This window comes from Podarcis liolepis (assembly GCF_965112155.1).
Source record: "Podarcis liolepis genome assembly, chromosome: 11".
In the NCBI taxonomy this organism is placed as follows: domain Eukaryota; kingdom Metazoa; phylum Chordata; class Lepidosauria; order Squamata; family Lacertidae; genus Podarcis; species Podarcis liolepis.
The window spans coordinates 64,864,703-64,885,761 of record NC_139565.1 but is presented as its reverse complement, the minus strand read 5'-3'; the positions used below and the strand labels follow the sequence as shown (position 1 = coordinate 64,885,761).

At 55.1% G+C, this 21,059-nt stretch overlaps 2 protein-coding genes across 4 annotated transcripts in view; both read left to right on the top strand.

Moving 5' to 3' along the window:
• Window positions 1–21,059, top strand: part of PIGO (phosphatidylinositol glycan anchor biosynthesis class O) — a 125,719-nt gene that overhangs the window by 62,527 nt on the left and 42,133 nt on the right. The gene's annotated exons all lie outside the window — the stretch shown is intronic.
• Window positions 1–21,059, top strand: part of ATOSB (atos homolog B) — a 33,918-nt gene that overhangs the window by 8,596 nt on the left and 4,263 nt on the right. The window contains exons 1-7 of one of the 3 annotated variants that reach the window (XM_083466035.1): window positions 16–171; window positions 11,788–11,909; window positions 13,869–14,108; window positions 14,285–15,372; window positions 17,641–17,699; window positions 17,983–18,091; window positions 18,809–18,967. In XM_083466035.1, the coding sequence (XP_083322161.1) occupies window positions 14,380–15,372; window positions 17,641–17,699; window positions 17,983–18,091; window positions 18,809–18,967 (1,320 nt within the window). In that variant the 5' untranslated portion in view covers window positions 16–171; window positions 11,788–11,909; window positions 13,869–14,108; window positions 14,285–14,379. Of the gene's footprint in view, window positions 1–15; window positions 172–8,826; window positions 9,005–11,787; window positions 11,910–13,868; window positions 14,109–14,284; window positions 15,373–17,640; window positions 17,700–17,982; window positions 18,092–18,808; window positions 18,968–21,059 lie in introns of those variants that run through there. The other 2 variants (XM_083466036.1, XM_083466034.1) reach the window with 2 other exon arrangements.

Sequence of the window (21,059 nt, the reverse complement as noted above, 5' to 3'; positions counted from 1 at the left end):
ATGGCGCGGCGGGGGCGGGGCGCGGCGGAGCAGCTGGTAGGAAATGGAGCCCGGCGGTGAGTCAGGCGGGAGGCCGGCGGCCGGGGGCTCCCGGGTGGTCGTCGCCCCTTGCAGGGGGGCTGCTGCTGCTGCTGTTGCTGCCCCAGGCCGGGACCCGGAGGGGGCTGCCAGGTGAGCGCGGGCCGCCCGCCCCCCGGGGCTTCTCCCCAAAGGGCGATCCTGGGAAGACGCCCCCCAGCAGGGACGCCGCCTTTGTATCCGCGGAGGGAGGGCGGGCGGGGAGGGGGCTTCCCAGGGCTGCCTTCGTGGGGGGGGGCTCCCTCTCCTCCCCGACGAGCGTCGACATGGCACCGGCGGGGGGCGCGCTGTCCTTTGTATGGCTCCGTGTCACTGCATCCCCCCCCCTTGCATGGCTCTGTGTCGGGGGGGGGCTACCGGAGCCGCCTCCTTAGATGGGGAAAAAGGCCCCGGGGCTGCCACAGATCTGGCAGGGTTTTGGGGGAGGGGGCGAGATTGGGGGCTTGCAGACTGTTGCTTCTCCACCCCCGATGGGAAAGGGCTGCAGTCGCGCCTCGGTCGGTTTAGGGGAAAGGTTGAGGGGGGCTGTAAAAGGACAGTACCCCCCCCATAAGGGTTAGTGCAGTGGGGGCTCTGGAAGGAGGCTGTGCCGCAGCTGGGGGTGCTTTTCAGCCACTCAAGCTGGGTTATTAGTTATTATTATTTATTAAATTTGTATACTGCCCTAGACCCATAGATCTCAGGGCAGTGTTCCCCCCTCCTGTGGCTACCCCATTGAGAGTCCTGATTTGGGGGGCAGGCACCCCTTTTGTCTCCAATCTCCTGCTCTCTGCCTCCCCCTCCGCCTGCCAAGGTTGCAGAACCGGGTCTGGCAGGGGGCGGCTCTGCTGCTCAGATCCTGTGCCGGTTTCGGGTTGGCACAGCCTCTGCCCAGGTGTGACCCAGCCCTGCCCATTCCCTCCTGGATGGGGTGAGACAAGTGTTGGCTCACAAGCCAGGTGCCAGCGCCAGCTTCCCAAAAGCAGCCACTCAGATGTGACTCATTGCTCCAGGTTCCTGAGCTTTCTCAGCCCCCTTTGTTGCCAGGGTGGGCGGGGTTGGGGGGCAGCTGTGCTTGTGGCCTGGTGTGGGGTCTTTTGGTCCCAGGGTCTGCCTGGGCTGGCAGTGGCAGCATATGTTGGTGCGGGGCCTTTACCCAGTGGCAGAAGCAGGAAGGTCTCCGCCCTCAAAGAACTTACATTCTGAAATATCAGGAAATGGGGAGGGCTGAATGGGAGCAAGGCAGTTTCAGGGGCTTGGGCTTCAGAGGGGACAGTGAGGGTCATAGAGTCAAGGGACCCAATTCAGGAAGCCATAGGCTTTCTGGGCTTTAAGGATTGCTCGGCATCATCCTGTGTCAGCTGAGCTGCTTCCTTCCTTTTCGTTCCCCTCCCCTTTTTGATCTCATTTTGCAGGCTCTCTGGGGCTGGGACCTTTTCCGTGTTGTTTCTTTATAGTGCTGTGCTGCAAGAGGTCCAGAGGGCAGGGACACGAGGAGGGGTCTTTCCTGTGGTGGCTCCCCGTTTGTGCAATGCTCTGCCCAGGGAGCCTTGCCTGGCACCTTCCTTACATCATATCTTTAGGCTCCAGGCGAAAATACTTCTCTATAACCGGGCCTTTGGATGTTTAGCATTCTGTGACAGCAGCATAAATTTAGGGTGCAGCTGGTTGGGGGGTGTTTGTTAAGGAAGCTTGTGGTGAGTAGCATTGTGGCCAGGCAGCGGCAGGGAGATTTCTTTCCTCTGCCAAGCCCTAGAGTGGCGTCCTGGCCTCTTGGGCCTCCGTGCAACCCTGGCAAAGGTCTGGGCTGGAGCTCTCAGCTGGGAATGCCTCTGGCTTGCCTGGCACTGCCTGTCCTCTTGCCCCCTTTCAACCCCCAGGCTCAGCTCGCAGGGGCCTCGTTGCCCTCCTCCTCCTCCCTGCTCCCCAGCTGGGCTGCCCAGAGGAGGGCATGGGGCCTGCGTGGCAGGTGAGGCTGCCAGGGGGCATCTGAAGCAGCTGAGCTGGTAGGGCAAGCAGGCAGGCTTCCTTTGCGCCAGCTGGAAGGTGTCCTTATCGCCCAGCCTTGCCCTCGCGTCTGGCGGGGCTCCAGGCCTCGGGGCCAGCTGCTTCAGCAGCACTGCCTCCCTTCCACCCCTGGAGCTGGTTCTGGAAGCTGTGGCAAGGCCCTTGCTGGCTGGATGCCACAGAGAAGCTTTGGCATTTCTGGTGGCAGCCCAGCACTAGGTGAGTCAGCCGGGAGAGAGGCGTCCTCTGGGGCTGACGCGGGCAGCTCTTGAGTCAGCAAGGAGGCCCAGCTGAGAAGTGGAGACAGGAAGCTGCTTCACCGCCGTAGTTCCCCTCGCCCCGACTTCTCCCTCGGCCTGCAGGCGGTGGGATCTCATGACCGCACTCCCCTCTGGCAGTGATCATGGGGGGGGGGGGTGTACTACCAACAGGCGTAATTTTATTTGCACGCCGCCTTTCCACATTTCAAGCCATGTTCAAGGCGGCTTCCAGCATGAGAAAAATGCAGAACTGCTAAAGTAGTCAGGAACAGTGAAAAAACCTTTTTAAAAATGCACAGCCAGAGTGAGCAGTTTCCACATAATTCACAAGAAGAACTAAAATAAATATACGAAAAAACAACAACACACCACCCAGCAACAGCAGCAACAACAACAACCCTCCCCCAACAACAAACCCCAAATAACTCCCCAGCCTAAGAGTCTGCTCAGCAGCTTTCGTAGTTGGAGTCAGTCCAGGGCCTGCGCTTCCAGGCAGCGTTAGAAGCTCAGATCTATGAGCCAGGCGCCAAATGACTTCTTAAACCAGGGTTACAGTCACCAAAACGGAATGCCTAGTTTTCTATTTTGGGGACAGACGGCTCGAAAGTTGTGTTTTTCAATGTGACTTTTGGATTCCTGACATTCATTCTGATTCTGCAGATAAAATATAGCAGATGGAATTGCACAGGATGTGTTGCTAGTGGGTGAGAACAGTCAAGATTCAAGGATCTCCAGGGATGCACCTCCAGATGGGGGAGACGGCAGGTGCCAAACTGGCCCCCGGGCATTTTCACCACAAGAGGCCGATAGCCAGATGCAAAATGCACGTGGCGCCTGGCACATTTTGAAAGTTGCTTCCAGGCTAGGCGGAAAGAGACCTGCAAGGCAGAGAGCAGGTGTTCCAGGGCTCACAGCAGAGCCGGTCTCTGGCCTCGTCTGCAGCCTCAGCTCCTGCAGCTGGAGTCAGTCAGGCCCCGCCCTGGACCAGGCCAAAGGGGGCTCCCCTAGTCCAGCTGCCTGTTCCCACAGTGACCAAGCAGGTGCCCCCATGGGGAGCCCCTGTTGCAACAGCAACTCTTCTACTGTGTTTTCCAGAAACTGGGATTCGGAGGCATGAAGGCAGAGCAGAGCAAATCGTCTTCCAATAGCCCTCTTCCTCCATGCCTTTGTCTGGTCCTTTTCAAAGGCCACACTTTAACTCTGCGCTGAGTTCCGCAGTTTATCTATACTCTACATGAAGAAGAAGAACTTTCTGTTCTCTGCCCTGCATCTTCCAACACACAGCTTCCCAGGGTGCCCATGAGCTCCCTAGAGCAGTGTTTCCCAACCTTTTTTGGGCAAAGGCACACTTGTTTCATGAAAAAAATCTCGAGGCACACCACCATTACAGCCCCGTGACGTCAGCGCGCAGCGTCACACCGGGAGGGACATGAATTGCTAGCAAATTACATAATCACCTCCTTGAGGGCTGGCTCATCTTCTCCGAAGGCAGAACCCCATTAATTAACAGCACAGACTCACACCATAGCCAAGACGAGGGGGGGAAACCTCAGTCATGCACAGTCATGCACATGTGGGGGCTAAATGAGGACGAAGACCGGGCAGAGAGCAGGGTTCAAATCACCCCACCTGGCCAGGACAATCCCTGGGTGCTCCCTTGGGCCACTCGCCTGACCCACCTCGCAGGGCTGTTGTTGCGAGGATAACACGGGGAGAACCACGCGCGCCCCCGGGAGCTCCTTGGAGGAGAAAGCGGGCGATGAATGCAATGCACGAAATATATGAGAGGCGACCAGGTTTTGCAGGTGAGGGGCCCCCGCCAGCCTCCGCTTCCAACACCCGGCGCAACGACGCCGAAGTTTCCCCCCGGGCTCGGCTCGGGGAGCAGCGCTGCTCCCCCCCGGCTCCCCTTCGCCCTCCCGGCTCTCTCTGCCGCCCACTGGGGACCCCCCTCACCTGCCAAGTCCGGAGCGCCGGTGGAAGTTGCATGCATGCATGCAGGGCGCCGCGTTGCCATTGCATTGCACTGCACTCCATGCAACGCCTGCACGCATGCATTGCCTTGCACGCCCGCCAAGGGGTCTCTCCGCGGTCCGATGCGTCCCCTCTGGCGCGGATGCAGCATTGCAAAAATAAAAAAACCCCGACGCAGCCCTACCTGGGGGGCAGCCTCCGCCTCTGCCGCTCCGCCTCCGCGGGGATCCCCGGGCTCCATCCTGCCGCCCAATCTCCGCGGGGGCGCAGGCAGGCTGCGCGGGGTCTGCGCGGAAGAGCCCCTGCCCGCCCGGCCGCCGCCGCTGCGCTCATTCCATGGCCGGGAGAAGAGCGCTTCAAACAAAACGCCCAGCCCGCCAGGCCACGCTGGGAAACGTAGTTTGCGCACCCCGCGCGGGCGCGGAGCCCAAGGGCGAGGGGACTACGGATCCCGGCAGCCCCCGCGCCGGGGATGGAGGGGGAGAGGCCGGGTGCAGGGATGGAGGGACGGGTGGGCGAGCGAGTGAGTGAGTGGCAGCCGCCAAGCCTTGGCCGAGAGCCAGGAAGGGCCTCCCCGGAGGAGGAGGAGGAGGAGGGAGGCGCAGAGCGGGAGGGAGGGAGGGAACCCCAGGGGCCATCTAGTGACGGCGCCCCAATCGAAAATTTGACTTAAAAAAAAAATCTTTCGAATTTTTTAATTTTTCCCGCGGCACACCAGGCAACATCTCGCGGCACACTAGTGTGCCGCGGAACAGTGGTTGGGAAACACTGCCCTAGAGGGAGAGAAGCTTTTCCCTGTCCACTTTCCCAGGAAAGGCCTTGGGAGCTTCGTAGGGACAGCTGCCTTCTCAGCAATCAGCACAGCGTGTCAATGGGGTCCAAAGGTTTCTGCAGCCACTGTGCCTTTCTGTATTTTGTTATGGAGCTCAGAGTTCCTCTCTGAATCCAGAGTGCTCAAGCGCTTCCCCTTTGTTCAGTTGATATATTTATTTTATTTATAAAAATATTTATTGGTTCAAAATTGGGAAAGGAGTACGGCAAGGATGTATATTGTCCCCCTGCTTATTTAACTTATATGCAGAATTCATCATGCGAAAAGCTGGGCTGGATGAATCCCTAGCCGGAATTAAGATTGCCAGAAGAAATATCAACAACCTCAGATATGCAGATGACACAACCTTGATGGCAGAAAGTGAGGAGGAATTAAAGAACCTTTTAATGAGGGTGAAAGAGGAGAGCGCAAAATATGGTCTGAAGCTCAACATCAAAAAACGAAGATCAAGGCCACTGGGCCCATCACCTCCTGGCAAATAGAAGGGGAAGAAATGGAGGCAGTGAGAGATTTTACTTTCTTGGGCTCCAGGATCACTGCAGATGGTGACAGTAGCCACAAAATTAAAAGATGCCTGCTCCTTGGGAGAAAGGCGATGGCAAACCTAGACAGCATCTTAAAAAGCAGAGACATCACCTTACCAACAAAGGTCGGTATAGTTAAAGCCATGGTCTTCCAAGTTGTGATGTATGGAAGTGAGAGCTGGACCATAAAGAAGGCTGATCGCTGAAGAATGGATGCTTTTGAGTTATGGTGCTGGAGGAGACTCTTGAGAGTCCCATGGACTGCAAGATCAAACATATCCATTCTGAAGGAAATCAGCCCTGAGTGCTCACTGGAAGGAGAGGTCCTGAAGCTGAGGCTCCAAGACTTTGGCCACCTCATGAGAAGAGAAGACTCCCTGGAAAAGACCCTGATGTTGGGAAAGATGGAGGGCACAAGGAGAAGGGGACAACAGAGGACGAGATGGTTGGACAGTGTTCTCGAAGCTGCCAGCATGAGCTTGACCCAACTGCGGGAGGCAGTGGAAGACAGGAGTGCCTGGCGTGCTCTGGTCCAGGGGGTCACGAAGAGTCGGACACGACTAAACGACTAAACAACAACAAAAAATATTTATATGCCACTTTTTCATTTTTTAAAAAATCGAAGCGGTTTGCAAGAAAAGCACATGCAGTTATGGGCTGTTGGCTGCTTTGCGAAGTTTGTTCTTGGCTACTCCCCTCATGTGTTGGGAAGCAGCTTGCAGATTTGGGTGCGGTTTGTCTTCTGTTGCTGATGGCCTGGCCACCTTCCCTTCTCAGTCTGGCCTAGTATGAAGCCAGGTGGGCTCTCTGGTACCCAAGAGCCTCTGCTCCCTTCCTACCTGTGGGCTCTCAATGCAAGTTGCTGGCAATCCTGAGCAGGAGATGCTGACAGCGTCTTCACATCCCAGAAGAGGTGTTTTCTTGGCCTCTGTGAGAACAGGATCCTGGGCTAGACGGGCCTCATCCAGAAGCCTCTTATGTTCTTACGCCCAATAAGCAAAGATTTGGAGTGGGCAAAAAATAAAACTCTGGAACAGATTTGCTCTTTCAGCAGAATACAGTGGTACCTCGGGTTAAGTACTTAATTCGTTCCAGAGGTCGGTTCTTAACCTGAAACTGTTCTTAACCTGAAGCACCACTTTGGCCAATGGGGCCTCCCGCTGCTGCCGCGCTGCCGGAGCACGATTTCTGTACTCATCCTGAAGCAAAGTTCTTAACCCGAGGTAATATTTCTGGGTTAGTGGAGCCTGAAGCGTATGTAACCTGAAGCATATGTAACCCGAGGTACCACTGTAATCACCCGTGAAATGGTTAATTGCTGTGTAAGGGAGTCCCTCCAGAGGCTGCTCCTTCCAGAGCCCCCCCCCCCCCCCCGCTCTACAAACATGTTTTGTCTGCTTCTGCATGATAAGGCTGAGAACTCCAAACTTCCTGAGCCCAGGCAGGCAAAATGCTCTGTTATTTTTAAAATCGATTCCAGGGTGACCTATATTGTCCCCACCCATCCTATCTTTGCAGCAGAAGTAAATTTACTGTGAAGTAAATTCATCCAAAATACAACACAGTAGCCGCCAAGTGAGTTTTGCGGCTGAGTGGTAATTTCGAAGTGGGAATTTAAAATAATATAAACTGATTCTTTGTTTGCCAAAGTTTTATTCTCGGTGTTTGTGGTCCCCCACCCCAATTTGGCAGCTGCCAAAGGGTAAAAATGAAAATGCAGCGTGTCCTGTGGGTTGGGGCCTGTGGCCGCCTTCGCCTCTCACCCTGGCTGGTCTCCTTGTCAGTATAGATTGAGTAAAAACCAAGAAAAATGTCCGCAACCTTCCTTTCACTTTGCAGAAACGCCCTGAGCAACGCTCTTTGCCTTCCAATTGCACACTGAGTTGTGCATTACACATTGCGTGTTTCTAAAGTTGTTAGGGAAACTCTGGCTTCCCTGTGTCAGCGAGGCTCCTCCAGGCCTTGCAGAGCCATCCTGGGCCCCTCCCTGCCGCCTCCTGCTCCCCCCTCGCCAACTCCCTCACCTCCATTTCCTGGGGTTGGTTTGCCCAGGCTTGACACCAGCCGGTTCTTAGCCTGGCGCTGCCCTTTCCTGGAGCTCGCCCGGGGGTGTGGGTGTACTGGATCAAGGGCTGGAGGGATGGGCTTGGAGCGAGTTCAGATTCTCCTCTCTCCATTTCTCTTCCTCACCTGCAACGTGGGAATAGCAGCAGCAGCAGCAGCGGTGGCCTGCCTTGCAGGGCTCTTGTGGAAGCTCACAGGGCTGAGTCTGTCAAGCCCTTTGCCCATAAAATGCAGCATCGACTGGCAAGTAATAAGACACCTTCCATATTATGGGAGGCTGTATGGGCATCTCTCTGTGTGCCAACATGCGTGGCAGAGAAGGGCATGGCTGTGGGGCGGAGAAGCGACCCACAGCTGTTCCTGGGGCTGCCCCTCGGGTCTTATCTGTCAGAAGCAGCCAGGGGAGCTGCGTCTCTGCCCTGTGTGTGACAGAGAGAGAAAGGGGCAGCGAACAAGCTTTGCTTAGGTGTGACTGAAATGGGTGCTGCAGCTCAGGGAAATGGAACGGCAACCGCCAGGGACGCTTTAGCTGTGGCTCCTGCATTTCGGGGGGTTGGACTGGATGGCCCTTAGGGGTCCCTTCCAACTCTACCATTCTGTATTCCCCCTGCCCCCCAGCTGTAGCTGGGGAAGGGGAAAGACCTGTCTTGTTGATCCAAGAAGCAGGGAGAGGGGAGAGAGACCCTGCAGTCTAGTGGTTAGAGCGTTGGCCACGGAGTCCAGGGCTCGAATCCCCCCCCCCGGCCCTGTAGCTCCCGGGGTGAGCTTGGGCACCAGTCGCCCTGCCTCTCAGCCTGGCGTCCCTCACAGGGTTGTGGTGGGGATTAAATGACGACCAGGAATGCCAGCTTGAGCTCCATGGAGAGGAAGGTGGGGTAGAGCAAGCAGTGGTTCCCTGTTGGCACCCTGGCATTGGCTGTTTGGGCTTGGTGGCGTCTCCGGGGGCAGCAGGGCTGGAGGAAGGCACTGGCAGGAGACCCCCCCTCCAATGCCCCCTGCCCCCCTTTTGTTGTTTGGCTTTCTTGGCTGATTTACATACTGTCCTCCCATTGGCTGGCTCAGCCACCACCATGGTGACAGCTGACTGAATGGGGAGGGGGTGTCTGTCCAGGGGAGGTGAATTGGGAGGGGGGCAGCAAGTAGAGCTAGACCCAGGACCCTGGGAACTCCCTTTGCATAACTCACCAGTTTGGGTCTTTACCCGCCTGGCACTTGTGCCAACCTGGGCAGAGGCCTCCCTCTCCGGCTCCTGGGGAGTCTCTGGGTGCCTCTGCAGGAAGAGAAAGGTAAAGACTTGCTTCGGAAGGAGCTTCCTGCCTAAAAGTGGCTGAGGACTGCCTACCCCTCGGAATATGGCTTGGCTCGCTTGCCCGAGCCCTCTAGCACTGACGAGATGTGCGGGTGGATCTGTGGAGGGAGCTGGGGGATGATCAGGACGGGGGGCAGCCCCACCCCGGAGGCAGGGGTCTGTTGGATTCAGCCTTTGCCAACTTGGCGCCCTGCCGTTGGTCTGGACTACCACTCCCATGATCCAAAACATAGAATCATAGTTTTTTCTAGAGCCGGAAAGGACCCTGAGGATCATCTAGTCCAACCCGTCTGGCGAACAACTGGTTGGCAAAGGCGGAATTGGACCGTCCGGCCTGCGGTCCCTGGAGATGAATGGCATGGCCTCTCCCACATGTGGGGGAGCAGGGCTGGGGTCTCCTGGACTCTGCCTAGGGACTTACAGCCCAGAGAGGCATGAGGAAGGGGTGGGGGCGCTTCTGGACCACCCTCGTGGGCTGTGCCCTTGTGATGCTTCCTTTTGCTTCCATTTGGCCCTGGGTGGCTCCAGCGCTGGCCTTTGGGGGCATTTCCTGCCTTGCACCTGCTTCCTCCCTGTCTTTGGTTTCCTGCTTGTAATTCCAACCCCCTGTTAAATACAGTCATTCTTGGAAATCGAACGGAACCCGTTCTGGAAGTCCGTTTGACTTCCAAAACGTTCGGAAACCAAAGCGCTGTCCCCTTGCTTGGTTCGGGGCCCTGGGCTTCTTTCTGCTCCCTGCCTTACATTCTTCCTTGGGATTCCAGTATCCTCCTCAACTCCTGTGAAAGGATTCAGGTCTCGCTGAGCTGGCGGCAGCCTCTTTGCAGCCTCGCTGCCCCTATTTGGAGCTTGTAAAAGGCTCCAGGAGAGATCTGCCAAGCCCAGAGGCCCTGGGCCTCTTCTGCCCCCTCTCCCCCCACGCATATGCAGTGGGGGGGGGGAATAGGAATTGTGGGTGGCAGGGCCCCACCGCTGCCTCTTGCCCACGGGACTTTGACCCATCCCTGCTCAGCCAGAGGAACCTGGGGGCGTCTAGTTCTCTCCTTTTCAGGTCTGGCTGCTTCATGATGAGGCGATGAGTCCCACCAGTTCCTCCTTCCTTTCTCTCATGAGGCTGGCATGGCTCTTCCAGTTCAGATACTGGATGCCGCCTCAGCCTGCTGCTTCATTTTGCTCAGAATAATAATAATAGTTTATAATTTATACCCCGCCCATCTGGCTGGGTTTCCCCAGCTGCTCTGGGCAGCTTCCAACCGAATATTAAAAACAATGCATTGTCAGACATTAAAAACTTCCCTAAACAGGGCTGCCTTCAGGTGTCTTAGTTGTTTATTGCCTTGACATCTGCTGGGAGGGCATTCCACAGGGCAGGTGCCACCACTGAGAAGGCCCTCTACCTGGTTCCCTGTAACTTGGCTTCTCGCAGGGAGGGAACTGCCCGAAGGCCCTCGGAGCTGGACCTCAGTGTCTGGGCAGAACGATGGGGGTGGAGAAAGGGCTCCTGGGAAGACAGATGCCACAGGAGGGACAGGGCAGCACCTGAACCTGCCGTACAAGGAAAGCAGAGCCCGGGAAAGTGGCCTCAGCATCTCTCACCCTCTTCTTGCGAAGTGTTGCACAAGCCCCCGGAATTGCACAGATTCTTTTTCCACTCGCTCCTCCTTGGGGCGCTAGGCCTCCTGCCTTCCCTCTGTGGTCGGTGGTGGGGCTCGTGGCTCCCACGCCCCGTCCCCTCTTTCTCCCTCTATCTCTTGCTTGGGATGCACCTGGGCCTGTTGGCTGGCTCCTCTCAGTCTCCTCTTTTCCAGGATAAACATCCCCGGCCCTTTCAACTGTTCCTCATCAGGCTTGGCTTCCAGACCCTTGGTCATCTTGGTTGCCCTCCCTCCCCTGCACGCCTCCCAGCTTCGCAATATCCTTCCTAAATTGTGGTGCCCAGAAGCGGACACGGTGTTCCAGGTGTGGTCTGATCAAGGCAGAATAGAACAACGGCCCTATAACTTCCCTTGGTCAAAACACTAGACTTCTGTTGATGCAGCCTAGAATAGAATTAGCTCTTTCTGCTGCTGCATCACACTGTGGACTCATGTTCCACTAAGACCCCAAGATCCTTCTCACATGCACTACAGTGGTCCCTTGCTTCTCAAATGCCTTGGTACTCAAACAACTTGGAACCCAAACACTGCAAACCCGGAAGTAAGTTTGCAAACTTTTTTCGGAAGCCAAACATGGTCCGTTTTGAATGTTACGCTTCCAATTTGAGTTGCACACTTCCGTTTTGAGGTCTGTTTTTACTATTTTGCGTTTTTGTTGTTCTTTTTTGTTTTGTTTTTGTGACTGTGTGGAACTCAGTTCAGCTACTGATGGATTGATTGTGTGACTGCAGTACATTGTTTATTGCTTTCATTTTATGGATCAATGGTCTGGTTAGATCGTAAAATTCATGTTCAATTGCTGTTTTAGCGGTTGTTTTTAAAACTCTGGAACGGATTAATTCATTTTCATTTTCACTTTCTATGGGAAAGAGCGCCTTGGTTTTGGAACGATTTGGTTTTGGAACGGACTTCCGGAACGGATTAAGTTTGAGAACCAAGGATCAATGTACTGGCAAGCCAAGTGTCTCCCACCTTAACTAATACATATTATTTGGTACTTGAGAGAATTTGATGATTGCATAATTAAGCATTATTTTTGTGCCCTTTGAGGGGCCACGTAGCAACGAGTGCATCTCTCACCTGGTCCTCTGTGTGCTTCTCTCAGGTCTTGAAGAAGGGGCTCTGCCAGAATCGAGTGCTTCTGGGGTCTCTGCTGCTGGCGGAGTGCCGTGGGAGAAGACCCCTGCTGCCATTGCCACTCTCTGTTTGAAAGGTCCTGTGGAACTGGTGAGTTAGCAAGTCAAGTAACCTTTCTGGGCATCACATAAGAACATTCAGAATACATTCAGAATAGATAGGCCAGTGCGATCTCGTTGCCACCCAACGGCACAGTCACCCGCCAAAGGGCAGAAGAGGCGAGCAGTCTGCCTCATCTCTGAGGGTTTCCAGCAAGGGCAGGATCCTGTAGCGTACTTCGGCGACAAAAAATCAAATAGAGGACCTTAGCTATTGTCTTGGTGAGTTCCTGGTCTCTCCCCTGTAATAAGAAGCGCATAACCTCCCTCTCTGGTTTCCATGTTGGAATACATAGATGGTCTAGAAATTGTTGGCGGAGATCATCCTACAGTTAAGGGCCATGTGAGCGAGAGTTTGGTGAGTGCGCAAGAGAACAGCCTGCGGTTGCAGCATGATTCCTCCTTGCAGGGGGAGTCTCTGCTGAGCTTCCCACTGAGCAGGGACTGGGGACCTGTGGCCCTTCCACGCACTGCGGCAACCAGCCAGTGGCAGGGGGTGGGGATGGGAAGTGTCATTCAACAGTGCCTGGGGAGCAACAGGGGTAGCCACCCTGGCCCCCTAGAAGAGACGAGCTTACGGTCCTAAGCTAGAAATTCCCCAGGCATCAGGCGTGTTTCGCACCTGGTGCAGGTCCAGTTGCAACCATGTGGAGATCTCTGGATGCCAGGCTTGTGACTGACATCTCCACCTGGCTGGCCTCTCCAGCTTTCTTAGGCAGGTCAGCAAAAGAGCTTATTTGTTGCATATATGACCCACCTTTTTCTACAAGGGGTCCATGGTTCACCCCCTCCTCAGTTAATCTCTACAACGTCCCTGGAAGGTGGGCGAAGAGGCTGCGACCGACTCCAAGGTCACCCCGTGAACTTCACGAAGGAGCGGTCTTAGTCTGACCCTCTGGCTTCCTGGAGTCCTTCTGCTGTGGGGCAGCTCTGTCAATTAAGTAGGTAAATAAATAAATAGGGAGGAAGCAAAATGTCCCTTAGAGAAGCATCTGAAATAATTTCCTTGACGTTTGAATTTGTTTCCTTCTGGATCATTTTACTGGATGTTACACACACACACACACACACACACACACACACATACACATTTTTATTAATTTTTTAACATATTATTTCCAACAGTCATTTAATATAAATATAAAGTGCTCTGATGGTGTTTCCTGCTTGGCAGGGGGTTGGACTCGATGGCCCTTCTGGTCTCTTCCAACTCTAGGATTCTATGATTCTATTCTATTCTATGATTCTATAACTTCTTATCTTATACAATATTTTAGACTTCTGTCAGCAACCTCTGGAGATTTTCCATTCTTTATCACTTATTCTGCATTTCTTAATTTCTCTATTACTTTTAATTATCATTAATAATTCTCTTCATAGTCTTCCTTGCAATATTTCATATAATCCTCCTTACAGAACTTCTTGCAGTTCTACTAGCGTAATCTGTTTTATTACAATTGCTTTTCAAATAGTTCAGATATTTACTCCAATCTTCTTAGAATCTCTGGTCCCGCAGGTTTTGAATCCTTCCTGTTAATTTATCTAATTCTGCGTAGTCCATTAATTTAATTTGCCATTCCTCTTTCGTCGGTAATTCTTCTTGCTTCCATTTTTGTGCCAATAGTATTCTTGCTGCCGTTACTGCGTATAAGAGCAACTTACAGACATGACTGTTAACATCCTCCCCTACAATGCCAAGTAAAAAATGCTTCTGGTTTTTTAATAAATGTATATTTCAACATCTTTTTCATTTCATTATATATCATTTCCCAGAAGTTTTTCACTTTCTTACATTCCCACCACACGTGATAAAAAGTTCCTTCTTTTTCCGTTTTACTGGGTGTTTTAATGTGTTGTAAACCACTTTGGTTCCCCCCACCTTCAAAATATAAAGCAGTATAGAAATGAAATGATTAACGATGATGATGATTCTGTGTTTGTTTCCCCGCAGCCCCACTGCTGCTGCTGCTGCTTCCGAGTTGCCCTGTTTGCCCGCGAGGACTTTGAGGAGGCCGGGAGGCAGAACTTGCGCCACAGCCCGTGATGGTGGGAGCCATTCCCAGGCAGCCACGCCGCTTCTGGGGAGTGCCAGGGTGGAAGATCTCGCCTGCCGGCTACGCCAGCCACCGCCTGCTGCTGGAGGGGGAGCCCAGGGCGCCCAGGTGGAGGACGAGGGACCCTTTGCAGAGGGGTGAGTGCCCGGCTGCTTTGAGGCAGCCATTCTTTGATGGATGGGATTTCCCTCCCTTTCCCATTTTTTGCTATAAGTATCCTGGCAGTATCTCTCCACTTTCTTGAGTCTGCGCAGGAGTTCATGAGCCTTTTATTTTTGCGCTGCCCCTCACCCGCCTTCTCTTCTCGTTCCAGATGCGGCCATGAAGCACACTTCATAGCAGGGGCTTTCTCCAGGCTCCCAAACGCCCCGCGGCACTTTAGCACCCTTCCCTGCCCCATCGCACCCCATGCGGCACATCAATGCAGAGTCGGCCCTCCCCCAGGAGCGCAGTGCAGGCACCAGCCGGGAGGAGGAGCAGGAGGAAGAGGAGGAGGCGGAGGAGGAAGGGCCCCTCCCCTGGCGCCGCCACCGCGGGGTCCTGATGGGCTGCGGCCCCCCGGAGCTCGCCTGCCAGAAGGTCTACCAGGTCTCTATCTTCTCCCCGCCAGCCGGCTGCTCCCCGCCTCCGGAACAGAGGGCTCCCGGGAGGCAGCCCATCAAGCGCCCCTGCCCGGAGCCCCAGCGGGGGCCGGAGGGGGCCGAGTGGGACGCCAAGAGGGGCCGCTGGGAGGAGGGGGACGATGACATTGAGGATGGGCTGCTGGTGGACGAGCTCTCCCTGGGGGGCGCCGCCCAGCACTTCTCCCACAGCGGCCTGCGGGTGGTGGAGCACCGCCCCGAGAGCAGCCCCCCCGGGGCACGAGGGGCCACCCCAGCGCAGGCCCCGCACACCCCTTGCGACACTTTGCACACGGCGAAGAGAGGCTGCGCCCCCGCCTCGCCGGACCCTGGCCCTGCCGGGGGGCAGGAGAAGAACGGGGGCCCCAGGGACCAGGGGGCCCCTGGCCCCAACCGCCTCCTGGGCCCTGGCTTGCACAACCTTGCACATCAGCCCCAGCTGGGGGACGCGCCCCTGGGGGCACCCGGAGGGCACCTAGAGCCTGGCACTCCGCCGCCGGCTCGAGGCTCGGATGCCAACGGGCTGGGCTCTGCCGAAAAGACTCCACACCCCAGCGGCGGGCTCCTTGGCGGAGGGACCGGCTGCTGCCCGGCGAAGCGGAAGTTGCTGCCCTCTTCGGCGGAGGGGGCGGCTGAGGTGGGGGGCTCTGAGGATGAGGGGCGCCCCCCTGCCCGGAAGAAGAAGAAGAGGGCCCCGCCCTGCCCCCCCGTGCCAGCCTCCTGCCGCAGCACCGACGCCAAGGGCGCCCCTTTCTGGAACCACCTGTTGCCGGTGGCCAAGGTGAGATTTTGCTTTGCTTTGCTGGGGGGGGGCTGGGGGTGTGTGAGCTCCCCCCTATGTGGGGGTCGGGGGAGGAAGGTTGCAGCATTTTGGAAAAGGACTGGGCTTCTGTGATATTATTTATTCTTTATTTCATATATTTCATATACAGTTGTACCTTGGTTCTCAGACGGTATCTGTTCCGGAAGTCTGTCTGACTTCCGAAAATGTTTGAAAACCAAGGCACGGCTTCTGATTGGCTGCAGGAGCTTCCTGCAGCCAATCGGAAGCCGTGGAATTCGCGTCAGACGTTCGGGTTCCAAAGAACGTTCGCAAACTGGAACACTCACTTCTGGGTTTGCAGCGTTCGGGACCCAAAACGTTTGAGTCGCAAGGCCTTCGTGAACCAAGGTACGACTGTATTTACTTTATACGCCACTCGGTCGTAGGAAGAAACCTCAAAGCGGTTTACGGAAAAGGTAGAACAATGAAAGGATCGCTTGGGAGATTCGCAACCATGATTTGAAGCATGCGGAAAGTTAAATCCAGGATAGAATAGAGTAAAAATATAGAAACATACAAAATGTCACCAAGGAAATGTTGCAGACAATAGTTTGTCTCCCAGTGAGGAGGAGAGCCTCGTTTGGTCGCCTCTCAGTCTCTGCAAAGGATTTTCTCTGGCCCTTGCCTGCTATTCCTGAGTTGAGAAGACTGGAGCCGTCGGTGGGTACCCAGAAATATGAATGCTGGTCCTCAGGCGTCTTGTATTTGCAGCCTTTGCTATAAGTGAGTTTGGCCTTGCCAGCCAGGTCAATTCAGTGTCTGCCCAGGTGAGGCCAGAGGGAAGGGAGAGAGAACCCTGTTTCACCCCAAAAGCCTAGACCAGCGGCTCTCCACCTGTGGGTCCCCAGATGTTGTGGGACTACAACTCCCATCATCCCTGAGCTCTGGCCTTGCTAGCTAGGGGTGATGGGAGTTGTACTTCCACAACATCTGGGGACCCACAGGTGGAGAAAGGCTGGCCTGGACTAAGAGAGGCTTCCTTTAACCTGCCAGCCTGTCTTGGGGGCTCCTTCCTTGCTCTGGGGGTTGGGGAGGCCATTGTTGTGGTTGTGGGGCCCGTGCCAAGGAGGGCAGGGTGATGGGGGTGGGGGGCTGCGGTGGCCAAGCTCTGCAAGAGAAGAGACCCCCCCCACATCCAGATGTGCAGAGGGAGGAAAGGGCCGTCTGCAGATGCTCAGACGAAGGCTCTCCTCCATCTCCCTCCACATCAAGGCTGAGCTCTGAGCCAAGGGTTGTGCCATGGGCGTGAAGCCCTTTGGCACGAGGGGTGCCTTGTGATGCCTCGGCCCCGGAGGAGAGCTGCTGGCCCCTGCCCTGTCCCTTTCCCCCTCTCTGTGCCAGGGAGGTCACTGCCTGGTCACTGAGCATGTGACCCGCCGGCCTCTCTCTGGAAGAGCCCAGCCGCCGGCCGGCTCTGCAGGAGCCAGTGGGCATCCTGCCTCCCACCTGGGTGCTCTCCCTGGCATCTGCCCATCCCCAGGCTTGGCTCCCCTCTCCTGCCCATGGGTGCCCACCTCCTCCAGGCACACTGGCTCCAGAGGACCCTCTCAGGGGACACTTCTAGTAAGTCACTGCGGGGGCTTCTCCCCCTGAGAGAAGAGCAGGCAGGAAGGCTGAGCTGTTGCTGTGAGGTTGGGGGAATGGGACCCCACTGACGGGGGTCCTTTGGGGCTTGGTGGGCAGGTGTGGGGGTCCCAGGCAGGCATCTGGAATAGAGGGCACAGGTAGCTCGGACCCCTCGCCTCTGGGGCCTGTCCGTGTGGGGGAATTCACATGCGCATGCAGTTCCTGGGCTGGCTGCCTGCACAGTGGGGCTTGTGGGGCCCAGATGACGGTCACTTTGTGGGAACCGCTTTTTGAGAGTTCGGTGCGACCGCATCTTACATGGGGGTTCAGCCCCAAGGCTCCTGGGGAGATGCAAAGACGCGTCTTCTCCAGTTGCCCCAGCGTGAGCATCTCTAGCCTTCTGGAACCAGCATTGCACCCCCTGCCCCCAGCACAGTAGGGGTTTCCTGGCACAAAAAGAGCCTTCAAGCTCTCTGCCCTGCGGAATTCCAACCTGTTGGCCTGCAAAGGCGGAGCTGTTATTGCACAAGTCCAATGTGCGTAAGATGCCGTTGCTTTGCAGTTCAGACCGCGAGGCTCCTTCGCTGCGTTTGGGGGTCCAGCCTCTAACCTCCCTCTCCCCCCTTTGTGTCTCCTCACCCCCCACCCTAACCCCCCCAGGGCTCGGCCACCAGTGGTTCTGCCGGCTGCCAGCTGAAGGCCGGGCTGCGCCTCAAACAGTAAGTGCTTCTCCCTGCGTTCCCTTTTGGCTCCCCCCACAGTCAGTGACCCCCCAGGTGGCTGCCCAGAGTTGCTGGACTGGGAGGGGGGCTCTTGGGCCTTCCCTGCTTGGGTGCCCTGGCTGGCAGCCTTGCCCTTGGCTGTCTCCCTGGCAGAGGGAGGGGTTGCCCCCCCGGCTCTCTGGAGATGCTGCCTGGGTGCTTTGCTCTGGCAGGTCTCCGGGGTGGGCAGGGCGTGGGGGGCCTCTGCTCAAACTGACCCCCCAACCTTCTGCCCCAACAGGAGACATCTCCGCAGCAGCCTGCCCAGGAGCCCAGCGGGCTGCAGGCCCCCCAGCGCCACCCCCTGGGCCACCACCTCCACCAGCCGCGCCCTGCTGGGGAACTTTGAGGTAACAGCGGCTGGGAGGCTCTGGGTGCGAGGGAGAGCTTCCTCTCGGGCGCCCGGGACGAGGAGGGCGGAGAGGCGCCTCTTCCATGGGGAGACTGGCTCCGTCTGCCCTGGGGGGTGGGGCTGGAGGGGCAGCGGATGGTGCCTCTGCCCTTTAAGTGGCCCTGGGATAGCTGATTCCTGGGCAAAGGGCACCTTGGACATGGAAACAGAGAATCATAGAGTTGGGAGGGACCCAAGGGTCATCTAGTCCAACCCCTTTCAATCCATGAATCTCAACTGAAGCATCCAGGACATGTCTCTCCCCCCCCCGCCCCCGCCCGTGTAAAGCGGTTTCAGCATGACGTGGCCCCTTTTGGCCTCTGTGATGGCCAGGCAAAGGGCTCCTAGACACCCTTTTCTGGTCTCCAGTGTCGATGCTGTCAAGAGCGGCTGTGCAATCCAGTCAGATGGTTGGGGTACTATTGTTGTTGTTGTTGTTGTTGTTGTTGTTGTTATTATTATTATTATTATTATTATTATTATTATTATTATGCAAGTGCCTGAGCTGCTCTTGCTGTTTGCACTGGGGAGGGAAGGGTTAAAGAGCCCTTTGCCCGCATGGCTGAGTTGCATGATAAAGGGGGGGTTGGAGACGAGATGGGAGGCCCCATTGTGTGTTGGGAGGGAGCCCTGTACTGGCCGGCCCACCCACCCACCCTCTTTCCTCCCTGCGCAGGAGTCCATCCTGAAGGGGCGCTTCCCGCCGGCCGGCCGGATCGAGGGCTTCACGGCAGAGATCGGGGCCAGCGGCTCCTACTGCCCGCAGCATGCCACCCTCCCCGTGGAAGTCACCTATTTCGACATAGCAGAGCACAGCGCCCCTTCGCCCTTCCTGGTAGGTGCCCTGGGGGTGGTGGGTGGTGGGGAGCTTTGGGAAGGGGGGCACGGCAGGGGCTGACTTCTGTGGACAGACCCACTGGGGCAGTGGGGTGGCATTGGCCGCCCCTGGTTGGTCATGGATGAACCTGGCTGGGAAATCCCATATATTCTATTTATTTATTTTTTGTTTAAATTGTTATTAGATTTTTTATTTCTATCATGTTAGCATTTCAAATCATCGAAATAGAAAAAACAAAACACATTTCCCAAACCCCAACCCCCCCGACTTCCCTCAACTTCCTCTTCTGGTTTTATACATATTGACTTCTCCTTGTTTTGTTATATCTTCATATAAGTTCTTTACATTAATTATTATCTCTTATCATTTTAACATCGTCTTTATAAATTGTGTATTAAATCCCGTACATTCTAGAAGACAAGAGAAAACAATGGGTACACCTGGAGAGAGACACAATTGAAAATACCCCCATCACGGCATTCCCACTCCTCCCACACAAACTGAGGAAAATCCCCACAACACTAAACAGGTTCACACAGACCACGCTTAAAGCATGGAAGGAAGAAGCAGGCAAACTGTCCCCAACCCCATCCCCACTAATTCCCCTGGCTTACCACCCATTATTCCTCCATGCAGCACAAAACCTCCAGGTAAAAACCTGGCAAGGCAAAGGCTTATACCGTCTGGCAGACTTCTACAAAAATAACAAGCCCACTTTGACATAAGAAATACAAGACAAACTAGGGGCTAACACACCACCAATTACATGCCCTCTTAAACAATCTGGTAGTAAAATCAGCATCAACTAGGCCCCTGACAACCTTTGAAAACCTCCTCCTAACAACAAAGGGACATGGCAAAGGGATGGTATCCGCAATATTCAAAATACCACTCCAAAATCCCACAACCCCCCCATGACTCTATCAAAAAACAGTGGGAGGATGACACAGGCTATGAGATTAACCTCACCCAAGGGACTACAATGTGGTCTAAACCTCCCTTTGAATCCATCTCAGCTAAAAGAAAAGAACTCCCACTGAAACTCACCTACAGGTGGTACCTAACGCCATGGAAACTAGCGCTAATACGCCCAGGAACCTCACCAAAATGCTGGAGAGGGTGCACCTCCACAGGCACATACCTCCACATGTGGTGGGAATGTCCCAAAATCCAACTCTTCCGGACCATCAATCAAACAAGAAATATGCAAAATAACTAAGCAAGTATTAGAAATCACCCCAGAACTGGCCCCACTAAACATCATCCAAGACAATAATGGCCACTCACACGACAAAGAGCTCATAACCCACCTACTCTCAGCAACCAGAAACATCATAACCAGACACTGGAGAGACCTGTCAGAAGTAAGCATGGACCAATGGTACCAAATAGTATGGGAAACAGCCCTACTAGAAAAATTAACTAATAAACTGAAACTGACATGGGGACAAACAGAAGAAGACGCTTTCACCCTGGTATGGCTCCCCTTTATCACATACACAGCCCAACAAGACAATGACAAGAATCCACCAACAGCATACAAATCAATATGGCTAACCTGATCCAAAACACCCACCCACCCCACTCACACATGAAAACGAAGACCACCACAGCCAATCACAAACAAACAACCACACCATAGGCCCACCCCCAACCTCTCTCACCACCAAGGAAATACAACAAGTGAATAGTAAGGGGACCCACACAAGTGATGCTGACACAACCCCCCCCCCCCACATACACTAAGTAGAAGAATGGAAAAGCATTGCCACCTGACCCCACCCCAAATACCATTCCCCACTCTCCTTTTCTTCCTAACCTAATACTACATGCAGCACTAATGTCTCACAGCAAACGAAACTGACCTGTAGAAAACACAGCTTGAAGAAAGAGACAACACACATATTTTTGCAAACAAAGATATCCTTAATCTATCTATGGAAAGGTCTTAGCTAATCCAGCGTTTCTCCTGTGGCTCAAGTGGCCACGAAATGCTCTGCCCTGGCCGCTGCCCAGTGGAGCTGCCCTTTCCATCGCCCACAGCTCCCCTCCCAGGGCTTGTGGCTTCCCAGTCTGCAAAGTGAGCGTT